Source organism: Lissotriton vulgaris, chromosome 12 (assembly GCF_964263255.1).
Source record: "Lissotriton vulgaris chromosome 12, aLisVul1.2, whole genome shotgun sequence".
NCBI lineage: Eukaryota > Metazoa > Chordata > Amphibia > Caudata > Salamandridae > Lissotriton > Lissotriton vulgaris.
Genome location: NC_141700.1, coordinates 57066069 through 57084118, shown reverse-complemented (window position 1 = coordinate 57084118; position 18050 = coordinate 57066069). Strand labels below are relative to the sequence as shown.

General features: G+C 50.0%; 1 protein-coding gene across 2 annotated transcripts in view; it reads left to right on the top strand.

The window, feature by feature from the left end:
* Positions 1-18050, top strand: part of CHAF1A (chromatin assembly factor 1 subunit A) — an 80718-nt gene that overhangs the window by 49403 nt on the left and 13265 nt on the right. For both annotated transcript variants that reach the window (XM_086947068.1, XM_086947067.1), the window contains exon 13: positions 9951-10447. In XM_086947068.1, coding sequence (XP_086803194.1) covers positions 9951-10447 — 497 coding nt within the window. The remainder of the gene's footprint in view (positions 1-9950; positions 10448-18050) is intronic.

The window sequence follows — 18050 nt, the reverse complement described above, 5'->3', positions numbered from 1 at the left end:
ATAAAAACAAAACTCACACTATGACCTGTGGGACAAAGACGGGAAAAAATTGCGCCTTTTTTATAGAAGGGGTAAAGGTTCAGCATATCTGAAAGAGACACGTTAGTGATAGATTCCTTACCTTAGAATATCCCCAGGCGTCAGACTGGATCCGGAAATTTTTGCGTAGCAATACCCCTGCGCGCTGTTAGGCGTCGTCTGCGGCTCCGCGTCCGTCGTCGGCGTCGTGAGCGCCGGGATGACGTCATCGGAGTATATAGACGGCGCCCATGCGCGCTGACGTCAGTTCTTCTTTTTTCCGCGCCAGCTAGCGCAGATCCGGAAGAAGCTCTACCCCCAGTCACTTTTTGACTGAAAACTTTTTTGATCTTTTTGATCCTCTATTTGGTCGATTACTCGACTATCGGTGCCAGGGATGCCCGGGTTCAAGCCTTGCTCGAAGTGCGGCCGACTCATGTCGGTCACGGACCCCCATCGCCGGTGCCTGAAGTGCTTAGGCCTCGACCACGACGATCGAACCTGTGACGACTGCCGGGCCCTGACGTCGAAGGCTAGGCGGGAGCGGTCCCGCAAGCGTCTCGAGCTGAGGCAGTCGGCCCCGCGCCGCTCCAGGTCCCGGTCCCGGTCCCACGGGAGGTCGAGGGACAGGTCGCGAGGTCGGAGTCATCGACGCTCCGGGAGTGGTCACCGATCGTCTGGATCCAAGTCCTCAGGTAAGAGGCATGAGAGGTCGGAGCGACACCATCGGTCCTCCGACCCGCCCCGACGCTCGCTCGATGCGGCCGGGGGTTCGGGCGACACCGCCCACGCGGCTCCGCGGGAGTCGCAAGCGTCGCCGCCTGCCCCACACCTTCGGGTCCCTGGGCACGGCGCGTCGCAGGAGGAGGTCGAGAGGTACCTCATGGCCATGAGGGCCCTCCCTCCTCAGTCGGTTCCCGTGGCGCCTTCGGGCCGATCGGCTCCGTCTGGAGGTCCTTCCGGGTCGGGCGCTTCGGCCCCGACGACGTCGGGTGCTTCGGGCCCGGCGCCGCTGGCGACTTCGGTCCCGGCGCCGCGCGACCTCGCTGGATCCGGCTCCGGATCCGGGACCTCGCCGGTCGACCTTACGACCTCACCGGCGCCGTCCCTTCAGGTGTCGTCCCCGGTAGCCGTAGTGGTTGCCGACCCCAATGCTTCCTACGGTCCGCCTCAGGCGTCGGAGGGGCGCCGCTGGGCGCCGATTCCGTCGGCCGTCGGAGAATTCTATCTCCACGAGGAGGCCCTGGCTGTTCATCCTGGTCTCCAGGAGCTGGGTGACGAGGAGCAATGGGAGGGGTCCGAGGACCCTCTGGCACGTGATTGCCAGTCACATCAGGACTGGACATATGAGCTTGGGGAGGCCAGTGGTATTGACACTTCGCCAGACACTGGATTTACATCGCCCCCGACTGTGGCTTCGGAGGCGGGTTCTGCTTACAGTGTAGTGTTGACGAAGGCAGCTAAGGCCCTAAACCTTGAGCTCCCCGTCGCGGCCGTGAGGACTAATCTCCTCACTGAGGTGCTCAAACAGCAGTCCGGCTCCGCGGAGCCCCTTCTGCCGTTCAATGAGGCCTTGTGTGACGTTCTGCTGGGCACTTGGTCCAAGCCCGCCACAGGTCCCCCTGTGGATAGGAACGTGGCCAGACGCTACCGCCCGGCACCGGGCGACCCTTGCTTTTTGTCCACCCACCCCACCCCCGAGAGCCTGGTCATCCAGGCCTCCACTTCCCAGACCGCATTCCCGACGGCCCCGCCCGATCGGGAATCCAAGAGATATGAGCAGTTCGGGAAGAAGGTCTTCTCGTCTGTGAGCCTAGGGCTCCGGTCAGTGAACACCAACTGTCTCTTGGGCCGCTACACCCACACTCTGTGGGACACGGTTGCGGAGGTGCTGCCACAATGCTCTGAGGAGGTCAGGGCTAAACTCAGCCAAACCCTTGCGGACGGCCGAGATGCGGCACGATTTTCCATCCGGTGTGGGCTGGATACCACGGACTCACTGGGCAGGGCGATGGCAACGACGGTGGCGGTTCGACGCCACGCCTGGTTGAGGTCCGCCAATTTCTCGGCCGATGTCCAGGCCACTCTCCTGGACATGCCGTTTGATGGCCGTCGCCTCTTCGGCGACAAGGCAGACCATGCGCTGGAACGTTTTAAGGACTCCAGGGCCACGGCCAAGTCCTTGGGCCTTGCGGCCCCACGCCAGCAATCGGGTGCCTTTCGCTCCTTTCGTGGCCACGGAAGGGGCGCCCCACCACGGACCGTCAGCCACGCGCCGCAGAATGTTCAGCAACGCGGTGGCGGCCGTGGGAACCGCCGTGGCGGTGGTCGGGGCCAGCGGCGAGGCCAGTCCACACCTCCCTCAGCAGCCCCCGCCTCAAAACCTTCCTAGTCCGAGTTTTCAGGCCCATGTGACGCCTGTGGGAGGCAGGGTTCGCCATCACCTCTCCCACTGGCATACAGTCACTTCGGACAGGTGGGTGCTGCAAATTGTCCGAAGGGGTTTCTCCCTCCCCTTCGAGTCTTCCCCTCCATCCATGCCACCTCAATGCCACCGTGTGTCGGGGGATCACTTGCGACTTCTGCAAGAGGAAGTTTCGGCCCTCTTGGCCAAGAGGGCCATCGAGCGCGTTCCTGGGCCAGAAGTAGGACGTGGCTGTTACTCCCACTACTTTCTGGTACCCAAGAAGGGCAAAGGGGGCCTACGCCCTATCTTGGATCTGCGGAACGTGAACGGCTTCCTCCGTACGGAGAAGTTCAAGATGCTCACTTTGGCTCAGGTCCTGGCTGCCCTGGACCCAGGAGACTGGATGGTAGCGTTGGACTTGCAGGACGCCTATTTCCACATCCCCGTCCTGCCGGCCCACCGGCGTTACCTGCGGTTCACGGTAGGCCACGAGCACTTTCAGTTTACCGTGCTCCCCTTCGGCCTTACCAGCGCCCCACGGGTGTTCACGAAGGTGATGGCGGTGGTCGCAGCCCATCTGCGCAGGCAAGGGGTGTCAGTCTTCCCCTACCTCGACGACTGGTTGTTGAAGGCGGGCTCGCCCCAGACAGTCGTCAGCCACCTCCAGACTACGGCCGACCTCCTGCACTTGCTGGGGTTCTCCATCAATGTGCCGAAGTCACACCTGTGTCCCTCTCAGAAGCTCCTTTTCATCGGAGCGGTTCTCGACTCGGCGCAGTTTCGGGTTTACCCACCCGAGCAGCGGGTTCGGGATATTCAGGCTCTGATTCCTGTCTTCGGGCCGTTATCCCGGGTCTCGGTCAGGTTGACGCTGCGGCTTCTGGGACTGATGGCCTCCTGCATCCTTCTGGTGCGTCACGCCAGGTGGCGGATGCGGGCTCTGCAGTGGGACCTGAAGTTTCAGTGGGCCCAGCATCAGGGCAACCTGTCCGATCATGTCCTGATCTCGGAGGGCACTGCGAGACAACTGCAGTGGTGGCTCACGGACCGCGACTGGGTCAGTGGCAGACCCCTCTCTCTACCCCAGCCGGAGCACGTAGTTGTGACGGACGCGTCCCTCCAGGGCTGGGGAGGCCACATGGGAGAGGCGGAGATCAGAGGCCTCTGGTCTCCGGCGGAGTCCCGGCTCCACATCAACCTTCTGGAGCTGCGGGCGATTCGTCTTGCACTGAAGGCATTCCTCCCCTCTGTCAGGGGGAGCGTGGTGCAAGTGTTCACCGACAACACCACCGCCATGTGGTACTGCAACAAACAGGGCGGTGTGGGGTCGTGGACCCTTTGCCAGGAGGCTCTGCGCCTCTGGCAGTGGCTGGAACATCAGGGCGTGACTCTGGTGGTTCAACACCTGGCAGGTTCTCTGAATGCCAGGGCGGACGAACTCAGCCGCCGGTGCATGATGGATCACGAATGGCGTCTGAACTCGGACGTGGCGCAAGGTCTCTTTCGACAGTGGGGAGAGCCTTGGTTAGATCTATTCGCCACAGACGAGAACGCGCAATGTCAGCAGTTCTGCGCGTTGGAGTTTCCAAGGCGGCACTCGCTCGGAGACGCTTTTCGTCGCGAGTGGAGCTGCGGCCTGTTGTACGCCTTTCCGCCTATACCACTTCTGCCCAGAGTGCTGAAGAAGATCAAGCGCGACCGGGCCCAGGTTATCCTTGTGGCTCCGGACTGGGCTCGAAGATACTGGTATCCCGAGCTACTCAGCATGTCAGTCGATCCCCCGATTCGTCTGCCTCTTCGGGAGGACCTTCTGTCGCAGCAGCAGGGGACGGTCCTGCACCCGAACCTGTCCAGTCTCCACCTACAAGCTTGGAGATTGAGCGGCGGCAGTTGAGGCCATTTGACTTGCCTCCCGAAGTCTGTGACATCATTCTGGCAGCCAGGCGTCCCTCCACTAAGTCGGTATACGCCTGCCGGTGGAATAGATTTGTGGCATGGTGCGCAGCAAAGGCTGTGGATCCCCTCTCTGCACCCCTTTCGGAAGTGCTGCTCTTTCTTCTTTCCCTTGCCCAGCAGGGCTCTGCTCTGGGCACTCTTAAAGGGTATCTCTCTGCTCTTTCAGCCTTCTTGAGGCTACCTGATCAGCCTTCTTTGTTCAAGTCCCCTATAGTGAGTAGATTTCTGAAGGGCATCACGCACATGTTCCCTCCTGTTCCCTTCGTGATGCCTCAGTGGGACTTGAACCTTGTTCTCACCTATCTGATGTGTGCTCCCTTTGAGCCACTTCATAACTGTCCTCTTCGCCTCCTTACGCTGAAGACGGCCTTCCTGGTTGCCATCACCTCTGCCAGGAGGGTGAGTGAGCTCCAGGCTCTTTCTTCTTCTCCGCCTTTCCTGTCGGTTCACCCTGATAAGGTGGTGTTGCGTACACGACCTTCCTTTCTGCCCAAGGTTGTCACGGCCTTCCACATCGGGCAGTCCATCACCTTGCCCACCTTCTTTCCGCCTCCGCATCCCTCGAAAGAGGAGGAGAGGCTCCACCGTCTGGATCCAAAACGTGCGCTCTCCTACTACCTGGACCGCACTCGCCAATTCCGGGTGGATGACCAACTCTTCGTTGGTTACGTGGGCGCGAAGAAGGGAAAGGCTGTACACAAGAGGACCATCTCCAGGTGGATCATCTTGTGCATCCAAGCATGCTACTCCATGGCGAGGAAGGAGCCCCCGGCTGGATTGCGGGCTCACTCCACTCGGGCCACGGCAACGACAACTGCCCTGGGCCGCGGTGTCCCCCTGCAGGACATCTGTCAGGCAGCCACGTGGGCCTCGCTGCACACGTTCGCAAGACACTACTGCCTGGACAGCCAAGTCCGGAGGGATGGCTTCTTTGGCCGTTCCGTCCTCCAGGACTTTCTGGTGTGATATTGGTTCGCAGACCCACCACCACGGGGTTGGTATTGCTGGGGTATCTATTCTAAGGTAAGGAATCTATCACTAACGTGTCTCTTTCAGATGCACAAGTTACTACTTGTGTAACAATATATCTGTAAGAGACATTAGTTAGTGATAGATTCCTTACCGCCCTCCCATCCTCCCCGTTCTGCGAACCGATATTTAGGGTTAAGGTCATCCCCCTTTCAGGGCCCTAGTTTCATGGCACCAGTGTTAGTTCTATCATGGCTCTGCGTATCTGGCGCGGAAAAGCTGTGTTATCAGAACTGACGTCAGCGCGCATGGGCGCCGTCTATATACTCCGATGACGTCATCCCGGCGCTCACGACGCCGACGACGGACGCGGAGCCGCAGACGACGCCTAACAGCGCGCAGGGGTATTGCTACGCAAAAATTTCCGGATCCAGTCTGACGCCTGGGGATATTCTAAGGTAAGGAATCTATCACTAACTAATGTCTCTTACAGATATATCGTTACACAAGTAGTAACTTGTGCGTTAATAGCTTTTGCTACCTGGGGGTTACCTTTTCTAGCGATGGTTGCTGGGGGCAAGAATTAACCAATGTTAGGACGAAAATGAGAAAAAGCTCCTTTGGTATCTTTAAATTCGCCGCTAAACTGGGAGATAGGCGAATTAAGGATATGATGGAGATCTACAAGGCGCGCAGTGTATCTATCGCCCTTTATGGGGCGGGACTCTGGGGTTATTGCAACGTCGAGCATCTGCAGAGGGAAGAGAATGACTTTATAAAGAAATTACTATGTCTCCCTAAATCTGCCCCAACTGAGTTGATACACAAAGAGGTAGGGGTCGCATACTTGGGGGACCTAGCTTTACTTAGGCCTCTACTACTCTATCGAGCGACCTGGCTCAAGGAAGAGACAGAGTTTAATCAACTTGTCATTAGGGATTGCCTTGGTTTAGACAACTGGTCGATGATACCATGGCTTAAATACGTTGTGGACAGCTATTTGAGCATTTTTGATATTAATTTGCTGTTAGACCACTGTCCCCCACAAGGTCTTGTCAAACAGGACATGAAAAACACCCTTAAGTCCTATAGAACTCTGAAACGCTCAGCTGTGACCAATACCCTTGTTACTGTTAATCTCTACAATAAATATATTGCTACCGAGGGATTTCAGAATTACCTGAATGTGGTAACCAGGTCGGCGCATCGATTTGTGCTAACTAGACTGAGAGCTGGAATCGCCCATGTTTTGGTGGCCTTTCCACACCAAAAAAAGCACCCGGTTGGCCCTTGTCCCTGCGACGGGCATTCAAAACAAAGCACCATGCACTTTATGCTTATCTGTACGTTGTTTCAAAATGTAAGGATTGCATATTTGAAACCAATATTTCTTAGGTATGGCATTCGTACTGTGGAGGATGCAATGTGTATTTTATACAATATGGACTGCCCTTTTATATGTTTTTATGCTGCGAGTTTTATTTGTAAATCTATGACTTTCAGGAAAAGTATGATTTTTTAACATTACTGTCACTTACTGTATTTTATCTTGTTGCATTTTGCTATGTGCTTTTATGGTCATCGATTGTTATGAACCGAATAAAGCTTCATGAAATGAAATGACTTGTACTCCCTCTAGAGTTCATGACCAGTGTTTATATTTTTTTATTGCATGTTAAGTGAAGGGAATTTCTATAGATGTGCTCTTCAAAGTAAAAATGTACATTAAATCTTAGTTTTTATTGAAACATTCTGCCACAGTAAACTTTTTTCTCAAATAGATGAGGACAAATTGTTAATGCATTTAACTGTAGGGATTCTAATTCGCCTTTTAAGGGTATCCGTAACCAATGCAGGATGTCCATGGGAAAACGTTTCTATGTGGTATAATGTGTGTAATTCTTGCTGCCTTCCAACTCATTGACCATAGGAAAGTAGCATCTGTAGGAAGCTAGCTCTTTATACAGTGGACCAAAAGGAGGTACATTGTATAGATTCCAGGCAAACCCCAATTGGTTTATAGTGCACAAATGATATCCCATATGCTCTTGTGTCGTAGTGTGGGCGAGCAATAAGGCGTATCGGTTAGTTGACACACAGGCAATAAATGAGACCTACTCGAGAATAAATTCGAGACAAATTAAAAAAAGTTTTCTTTTATATACATTTTTATACCAAAAACTTTGATAGCAAGTAAGTACTTTTTTTTTAATTGAATTTTGCAGGTAAGTAAAAGTTACTTAAATGCCCCTTTACGCACAATGCTTTCTTACAAGTATTTACTGTCTGCTTCTGGGGTCTTTGGTTCTTAGGGTCATGGGGGGGGGGGGGGGGGGGGGGGGGGCAAGGTTCAAAGTACTACCAGCAGTTTCTCGTTACCTTCCCTGGGGTGTCTGGGTGCAGAGTTGCTTACCACATTGGTAGCTGTGCATGCTACGCTGCTAAAAAGGGTGTGGGGGTCACCTAGAAACAAACTGCAGAGGGGGACTTGGGGCCGAGTCTGGGAGCTCCCAACAGGGGGCTCAGGTCGCAGTGGTCCAAGGGACAAGGGATCACATTTGATTTGTCTGATCTAGGGATGGAGGGCTTGGTTGCTGAGCAAAGAGGTTGGCTGGGCTCTGTGCGTCCTGGAGCCTTGCAGTCATTGGTCTTGCCAATGCAAAATCAGGACAGCTGGGCCTCTGTCGGTCCCTGCGATGCAGACTTCCTTTCATGGCTCCTTGGTGTCGGAGTCTGGATAGGACTCTCAAGGTGTTTGCTTGCTGCGAGGGGTCTGGCACTCTGGGTATTGATCCTGTGCGGCTTTGGTTTGTCCTGGAGTCATCTCACTTGGCAAGGAGGGACAAATCCGACCTTCAGGAGCGCAGGTTCCTCTTCCCGGAGAGCTGTGGCGTCTGGCTGGGCGGTGAGCTGCAACACAGTGTTATGTCAGTTGTCGGTGCCTGCGGACTGCCCATATATATCTCCTCTAATCCAAGGGAGATTACTTTGTGACTTGCGAAGGCTGGTAGTCTCCCAGGGTTCTTGGAAGCTGGTCAGCTGCAGGACGAGTCGCTGATCGCGATTGTCAAGAATTGGTACAGGCAGGGTTTGGCGCCAAAAGTCCACAGCAGTTTTCAGTTCTCATTCTTTCTTGCTGCTTTCAGGGTCCTCTTGTAGATCCGCCGAATCTGAGTACCTGATGTCAGGGGTGCCACCTAAATACACAATTTGAGAGCATTACAGGTAGTAGCTGATGGACTACTTGCCATTGGGGTGTCTACACCCTCTATATTACCACTTCCGGTGGGAAGTGGGCTTAACCGTGACCCAGATTACCTAATTCTACCAAAACTAAGGTGGTGGGATTCTAAAAGTAGTGCCCAATTCATGAATCTTCCCTTAAGGGTGGTACTAGCTTGAGGGGACACGCCTCCTAACTAGCTAATTTTCCCGCCTGACGTGGTACCAAATGAGCCCGGGGCAGGTGGTGGCATTTCCCCTGTCAGGAAGCATTGGGTCGCATATCAAAGGCTACAGAAGCGTTTAAAGCCTCCTTCCTTGATATGCCGATTACTTAGCCATCCTGCTTGGAGGAGGTGGAAAGTCCTCCGGCCCATGGCAGGCATGGTTTCCACCTTCAGAGTGCAAACTCTTAACTGCAGGGGTCAGAAACTGGTCTGTGGTGGCAGGCTGGTTGACACTAGTCGGGCAGTACAGAGGTAGTCAGTAGGTTTTCTTCTGGGTGCATGTATTAATAAATCCATCACAGGAATCAATGTGGGCTTGTTAATAAGAAATGTTTGATACCAAACAACTTAAACTTCAGTGAAGCCATCACCAGTGTCCAGCACATATTCTTAAATTGCCTTCCCTGTTCATTTGAAATACCCAATAATCGACTTTGATATCACAGGAGCATATTGGTTCATGTAGCTATGTCCACACATGTAGTTGTAATAAGTTCACCCTACCTTAGGGCTGTAAGGCCTGCTGTAGGGGTGACTTACCTATACTGCATGGAGTGGTTGTAGGCGTGGCACACAGGTGTGCCGTGTCCTGTCTTCGCTTTTCTCTGCACCATGGCACACAGCACCTTCATGCAAACTGCCATTGCAAGCGGAGTGGTCTCTTAGGGTGGCACAATACATGGTGCAGCCCTTGGTATCATCTTTAGCCTCCTTGCCCTAGGTACCAGGGGTACCATTTACTAGGAACTTACAGGGGGAGGCTAAAGGTATTGCAATTGGGGAAACAATTGTACAATTTAAGAGAAATAGATCTGGCACTGGGGACCTGGATAGCTGGAACCCAGTGCACTTCAGTAAAACTTGCATCAGATACCTACAAAAAATTGTTTTCCAAATTCTTTATTTCTTTACTGTTTTCATATTTGATCCAAGTGCCTAGTTCTCGGATGTTGCCCATGCTAAAGTTTATAGAGATGGAAACTTCAAGCCAAGAATGTGGTATAACTTTAACCGTATTATTGTGAACAATTTGATAATGCAGCTTATTTGGCCTGATCAACAAATTAAGTTGCTTCACTTAGATATTGAAAACTACCATTTATATAAAAAAAAGGGTTTGTACTAATTAATATATTTTCTTCCCTCTGCAGTTTTGAAAAACTTGCTTCCATTGCTTCATGGCAACTTCAATGGCAGCAAGGTAATTATACATGAGTTCCAGGAATGCTGCCGACGTGGATTGCTTTCTGAAGGTTCAGAGCCTGGCAATCCAGAAAGCAACAGTACTAGTCCCATAAGTCCCAATACTTCTAGACCTACGACTCCGACTGCTGGTGACAATGCACTTGTCCCATCTAAAGCCCGTCTGAAGCGCATCATCTCTGAGAATTCCACATACGAGAAGAGGCCAGATGTTAGAATGTGTTGGTATGTCCATGCAGAGGTATTGAAGCGATTTGACCAGCAGGCACTCCCTGTCCCATGTCAATGGACTTATCTGACGCAAGTCAACCCTGCAGCCAAAGAGGACAGCCTTAATAGTCTGACCACACTCACTACACAAACAACCCCAGTGTCAGTGAAGAGGAAGTCGAGTGGAAGTATGTCAATTACCAAATTCATGAAAAGACCCAAGGAAGTTAAGCAGGTGAGAAAATAAGTGTTTTGGTGGGAAATTGGTAGCGCTGTTGAGGTGTAGTGGGAGAACGGCAAATACATATCCATAGACTTAATTTTTTTACATGTGTAGTAGCTGTATCTTCTAGTAGACTATTTCTTATTGCTGTTAGTTTTGGGGTATAAATGGGAATATATATCTTGCATCTTATTGTATTTAAAAACCAAAATAAAGACCAACATTTCTGGCTGGTGTAAATGAGCTCTTGCTTTCTGAAAGGCTTCTCAGCAGTCCAGTCTCGTCTAGGTCTTAAGTCTGGTAAGCATGCTATCCTAGGTCTCCGCTAGATCTTATTCCCTGGAAATATATTTTACTATCCATTGTCATTAATTTTGTTCCTCTCCATCAATGGGAAAGTTGGAATCAGGAAACTGAATTAGAGGCAGGAGGAGTCTCTATCAAGAGTCATATCTTCATAAACAGCATATCTCTGCATGTGGGGGGGATCCACATGACTTTAAGTGCATCAACGCCAATTCTTACATTATATGGTCATGCCCTAAACATAAGCGTCAGTGGTCAGATTAACACTGAAAAAGTAAATCTGCAGCTTTGCTAGGGGTGTGTGTCTGTGTATATGTGTGTGTGTATATATATATATATATATATATATCTATCATAATTGTGTAATATTGTCTAATATTACCGTAGAGCCGTGCTCTGGTGACTTCATTAACCAGTCCATAAAAGATCGGTAGTTGGTGAATGCTGGCAGATTCATTCCATGGCAATATTGGACCATGTTAAACTTTATCAATTATGTATTTCATTGCATATTTATTTTGGGGTCATCTTGAAAACAGGTATCTTTCCAAAGAGGTAGCAGTTTATTGAATATAAAAAGTGAAATACTAAACTTTGATCTTTGCAGTAAATGGAGACATCTTTTTTTTTTTCTTTTTGTGCTTACCCTAATGTAGGTTGCTTTTTTATTTTTTTTAATTATATTTATAGCCATTTTAAAACAATGCTACAAACAACAAGCCACTTGCTAATCGGTACATAGTTATCTCTACATCTGCCTACGTTGCCAATTACTAATGTCATTTCTTGCATGCTCGATCCTTTGCTCAGTACATGAAAGGAAGTAGATACATCCTATTGTAAGAAACAGCTGCCAAGACCCAAAGGACAGTTTAAGAAAAGAGTCTACTACAACACCCTCTAGTTTGCGCTCAGACAGTTCGACTCAGCGGCAGAAAACCGCATATTTCTTCTCAAGAAACAGCAGTCCCCCAGTTACCAACCTCCCCCAGGCTCCCTGTGTCAGCTCATAAACACCCAGATTCCATCGTCTTGTCTCTAGCAGCCTCCAGATGCTCTCGGGCCCACACAACAAATGGTTCCCAAATGCTCTGGGCCTGGAAGCTGCAGGCATCAATTCCAAAATTTGGTCAGTTGTGAATGCCCAAATGTTAGGTCTCTGATCCAAAATTTTTTAGAGGGAACCCCCTTACGTCCCCAGTGCATGGCTACCTGGCGCTTAGCAAATAGAAGTAACCGTGCATGCAGTTTACGAACTTTGACAGGTGTATCCTTTATGTAACTCAACAACGCCTGTATGGGATCAGGATCCCCCGGTGTACCTATTATCTGGTGAATCGCAGTAAATATGTTGTACCAGTATAGTGTCAGCCGTGGGCAGCTCCATGCCATATGTAAAAAAGTAGCGGGAGCAAACTGCATCTCAAGGAGCTTTTGTCATCTTTCAGCCCCTTGCGATGTAGACTGGTGGTTGTCCTATAAAATCTATGGAAGAAATTAAAGTGAATTGGGCAAAGTTTATAGTTGGGGGACAATGCTGTGAGTTGGCAGCAGCAATAAGCCCACTGGTCCTCCGTGAGGGGAGGTTGAAGTTCTTCATTCCATGCCTGGAGCACTCGTGGCCGTGTCAGAGGGGCCGACGTTTGCATGTGGTTATATATCCAGGTAATGAGTCTGCAAGGTGATTCTGATTGGAGCCTGTTTCCCACACATTCAGGATTGGCAGGGAGTTCGGAAAAGTGGCATGTAGAGACCCACACCCAGCTTGTAGTTTGTAGTATGCGAAGAGTTCAGAAAGACACATTCCGACCCTCCAATGAGGCCGGGGGCAGCTGAAACGTATTCTCTGGATAGAGGTCTGCAAAAGAAGAGACTCATTTTTTGTGGTAAGTCCTTGCTGATACCTTCGAGCATAGGGTTGTGTGCCAGGGATGTGGACGGGGCATAGAGAATAGGACTGTCAGCTCTTCTGTAACTCATTTAACACCTACCACAAGGTCTTTACTGTGTCTATGCCATCGCTAGGACTCCTGTAAGTTTGATATAAAGTGACTTGCAGGGAGAGTGGTGCCTCAGCACCTGTCTCCCCAGCCACATGGGGTTGAAATGGGGTCGGATGTACCAAGTGGTGCAGAACTGAGCCTGCGCGCTCTATGCATAAAATTGCATATCTGGGGCTCCCAACCCACCCTGACGCAGAGCGAGTGTCCATAGGTCCCAAGAGACTCGCGCCTGCCCTCCCGCCCAAACCGACGAGATCCGGTGTGATCTGAGAGGTTTAAAAAAGGCCTGCGTGAGGGGAATAGGAATGTTGACGAATAGATAAAGGAAATTCGGCAGAACTACCATCTTGGCCAATGCTATTTTCCATGCTAGGGAAAGCGGAGCTTAGCCCACACAGTGACTTTCTCTTCCAACCATGTTATGGCGCGCCCATAGTTTATGCCCTGCACATTTCTACTGAGCCATGTGCCCAGATACTTCACAGGTTTGTCCTCCCATTGAAGGGGAAACTCTGAGGGAACCGGGTAGTGGCGCCTGTTAAACGAAAAATAACTGATTTAGCCCAGTTAATTGAGATGCCAGAGAGGCCACCAGACCTAATGAATTCCTGAAGTAATGGATCAAGGTGCGACGCCGGGTCAGTCATGTACAGTGTGACGTCATCAGCGTACAGTGAGATTAAAAGGCTCTGTCCACTAAACCCTGTCCCTTTGGCTGTGTGATGCTGCCTAATGCATGCAACGAGCGGCTCCATCGCTACTGCGAATAGTAGAGGGGATAATGGGCATCCTTGCCTCGTACCTCGCAAAATATCAAACGGTAGCGACAAAAGACCATTCACCCCGAGCCGTTGGCCGTGTGTATAGCAGACGTATAAGATTAATAAACAGCGGACGTCTAGGAATACTGCAGCAGCTGTCACATCTGGGTGTAAATAGTGCAGTACTGAAAATAGGGTTCTCGGGTTGTGTGAGGTAGATCTCTTGGGGATAAATCCAAATTGATCTGGGCAAGCGATCAGCGGGATTGGAGGCTCCAGCCGGTTTGCAGTCGGCTTCGCCAATATTTTCACATCCACGGTCTATAAGAGTCCAATTCATTTTCCGGTTTCCCAGGCTTCAGCAAGGTGATTATTATTGCTTTGCACATTGACTGTGGTAAAAGGCCCGAGGCCTGAGCCACCTCATATAGCGCTAGTAAGTGCGGCGCCCGCTCTTCTGCATAACTCTTATAGAATGCGGTGGTTAGACCGTCTGACTCACGGGCCTTGTTCAACGGTAAGCTTTTGATGACCTGAGAAACTTCCTCCACCGTGAGCGGGAAGGCCAAATACTCCCTATTCCTTGGTCCCAGCCAGAGCAGCTCCAGTGAATCAAGAAAGGGCAGCAGGCCCTCTGGAGTAGATTCTTGTGTAGTAGTGTATAGTTCAGAATAAAAATGGGAAAACTATTCTAGGATTTCTCTCTGGCCTCTAACTACAGACTGTTGTGCACCTTTCAGCTCAGTTAGGTAAGCAGTGGACCTTGCGGCGCAAATAATCGCCTCTAGAGTTCTCCCCGGCCTGTCCCCCCTCCCCGTATCTTCTAGCCTGGGCATGTTTCCCCAAAAATGTAACTTTGCAGTGCGCCTCCTCCTCAAATTCAAGCAGTTTATCCAGTATTGGGGTATCTTTCATGGATTCACATGTCTGAATCATTCCCAGTCGCCGAGGTGGGAGTCCCACGGTATATAAAAAAGCAGTGCCAAGAGTAAATTACAGTAGTAGGCCCTATGAGAAGGCCTGAGGCCTAGATTGTAGTAGCCTATCTACCTCATTATGCTAAAAAGACCAAAGTCTTTGTTCCAATCAATCAGCTTACAGCACCCTCTAGAACCCTCTCTGCAGAGCCAGCTCTCCTCAAATTTTCACCGCACGTCGTGTGGAAGAGAGTCTCCCTGAGTCTTGACTCAGTTTTTTCTTCAGAGCTTCAGGATGTCTGACAAGAAGGCCTTATTTAGACCTTGTAGAACATGCAAGAAGATAAGGGTCCATGTTGATGACCCAACATAAGGACTGCATTTATTGCCTCTACCGAAAACATGAGGCTAAAAATTGTAAGATCTGCCGCGCCTTCCCTTCTAAAACCTTAAGGGATAGGGAGGCCAGAGTCCTTTTTGTGGCTAAAATCCTCTTCTACGGTTGATGAAGACAGAGCCTCTACCTCCAGTAAAAGAGCGAGATCTCAAAAGGATAATTCAAGGGAGGGAAGAAAGCGTGCTAAAACCTCCCACTCCACTTCAGGCTCTTCAGAGATCTCTCACCGCATTATGTGCCCCGGGCTCGAGTCACGGTGTAGCAGGCCAGCACGTCAGTAGCTCCAGAATGCGTGGCCAGGCCCTCCACCGGGGCGCACCCCTCCGTTCCAGAGCCAAACTTGGGGACGTGGATTAGCACACTCTGTTGCCTGCATTCCAGGTTGTGTGTGAAACGTGTTTGGTGCGGCAGCAGCTCTCTAGTCACACGGACCGATGCAGGATTAGTTCTCGGCCGGTGGAGCTCGCTTAGCTAGCAGCCATTCCACAGCTCAGCAGGCCATGCCCCCCAAATTGAGACAACCCTCAATTATTTAGTTAAAACATTGCATTGTTAAATTGTCTGCTGAAGGGAAAGATGAAGGTCATTCTCTTTAAGTAGCTAACAGTGGGCACTGTCAGCAATTAGACGGTTTAGGTTTTGTTTACCCTTCATTAATAGGCCATGGTCCGTCCTTTTGGAATCGTTTGACTAGTCTGCTGTGTTTACTCCATAGTTATGGATTAACTTAATTTGACACATAATTTGTCAACCACTTTACCAACCCTTTCCCCTCTAACTGCTTAGCTGCTGCCTCTCAGGCTATCATCTCTTCTTGGAATGCAATAATCCACGCCTCCCTCCTACAGGGATCGATACCGGACTCTCTTAAAGCCGGCCAAGTCATCCCCATCTTTAAAAAACCTGTTTCACCTGACAACTATAGACCTATATCGAATATCCCACTCCTAGCTAAAGTTCTGGAGAAACGTGTGCAACAGCAGTTGAGCCAAAATGTCACCAACTTCCACCTTCTAGATAACATCCAATCCGGGTTCAGACCTGGTCACAACACTGAAACCACCTTCCTCCACATCCTGGATGAGGCCCTCCAATCCCTTGACCAAGGCAAAACCTGTCTCCTAATCCAACTAGACCTATCCTCTGCTTTTGATACAGTCAACCACCAAGCACTCCTTGAACGCCTTAAAATCAGGATGGGACTGGAAGGCCCCGTTCTTGAATGGTTTAGGTCCTTCCTCCAGAATCATTCAGAGATTCCTAATCAACGGTGACTTATCTGCTCCCTCTCCGATCACGGTTGGCATCCCCCAAGGATCAACCCTGTCCCCCACACTCTTCAATCGCTACCTTGAACCGCTCGCAGAAGTGCTACGCACTGCCAATATCTCCTACCACATGTATCCTGATGACACCCAGATCTACATTAAATCTCTTCTCATGAGGACATTCTTTCCCTGAATGAAGCTTTGAAGTGGACTGTCCATTGGTTCACCTCTAAGCAGCTCAAACGCAACGAAACCAAAAACTGAATTTCTTCTAATCTCCCCACCTAAAACCAACCCTGACATCCAGGAATGGATCAAGGCGATCACAGCGTTAAACTGCCCACCAACCACAGTGGAGTCTGCTAAATCCCTTGGAATAACCCTAGACTGCAGCTTGAATATGCGTGGCAACATCAACTCAATGGCCAAAACAGCCAGCTTTCACATGAGCTACCCAAGAAACCTTAAACCCTTCCTTGACACTCCAGACCTAAAAATGGCAATCCAGGCTCTAGTCATCTCCAGACTGGAATATGGATACTCTACCTTCGCAAGTCTACCCAAGATCTCCCTGGCATCATTAAAAGCCTGCCTCAACGCTGCCGCCAGACTCCTAACGGGTTCAAAGAAATTCAACCACATCTCTCCACACCTTAAAGCTCTAAACTGGCTTCCTCTCGAGGCCAGAACCCAACTTTAGCTGGTTTGCATCACTCACAAGGCTCTATACTCTAACTCGCCTGCATTCCTCGCTCAGAAACTCGTGGTATCCGGAGAAGCCAGAAACTCACGGGCTGCCAGAGACCTCTTGCTCCAACCAGCATGCTTGCAGGAAAAATAAACGTACAATCAGGCCTTCTCTGGGGCCGCACCAAGAATATGTAACTCCCTCCCGCCTGCCATTAGAAGAATTCCGTCTCTGGCACGCTTTAAAACTGAGGCCAATACTTTCCTAATGGGCAAATTCCTCTTCTAATGCTTGCATTCAATCACCTCAGCGACTTTGTTCTACCTTCTGTTATGGCCTCTCCATGGTGTTCCGGACGATGTCCATGCGGCACCTCTGGGCATCCCACACAGGATTCGAGACCACCTGTTTCTTATAAAATGTATCTACCTGTGTTAATCCCAAATGTATCCACCTGTTTATCTCAAATGTATCCACTCCTCCTAAGTCTTTTGTATATTACTTGTCGATCCTGTAAAGCGGTCTGATACCGTTACGGGTCTGGTTTGCGCTCTATAAAACACAAACACAAACATAAATAAATAATATCTGATTTGCAGATTTTAGCAAAAATATAATTTACTCCTCCATGCCACAGACTTGGTGGTCATCGCAGTGGTCTGCAGTGTATTTGGAGGCTTTCATTATGATGACAAAACCATATATCACTGGAAACTATAAATATTTTCCATACTTCAGTGCCTTTTGAAACATGTTTTATACCACTGCATTTGGTGCAGGGAAAGCACCCAAATATGTTTGATATATATGCAGTGTGTGTTTTCTTATAAAATGTATGTCTGTCTCTCTTATGGTCATTGTTTTTCAGCATCCATTAATTTGGTGAAGAGTTAAATATGGAAAACAAGGATTACTGATATGTAACTTCTGTTTTGTGTTTAATACAACTGAAGATAGGGTGTGTTAATTACAATCTTGGTTTTGTCATTGAAATATTCAACCCATGCTCAAAGAAAATAGTTCATTCTTTTGATGTAGGTGGTAAAATAATCAGTTAAATTTGTCACTGCATTATTGTTCTCTGCAGCCATCCTGTTGTCCTAAATTTGGTGCTAAATTTGTTTTTAAAAAGAAACGTGCTGATCTCCAAAATTCAGAGGCAATCTTTACCTGTAGTGCTACCTGACCACCAGCCCCCCTCCGCACCACCACCTCTTCAGTGGCCCTACCTTCAGTCCGGTGGCGGAATAGCATGCACACCAGCAAGTAGAGCAA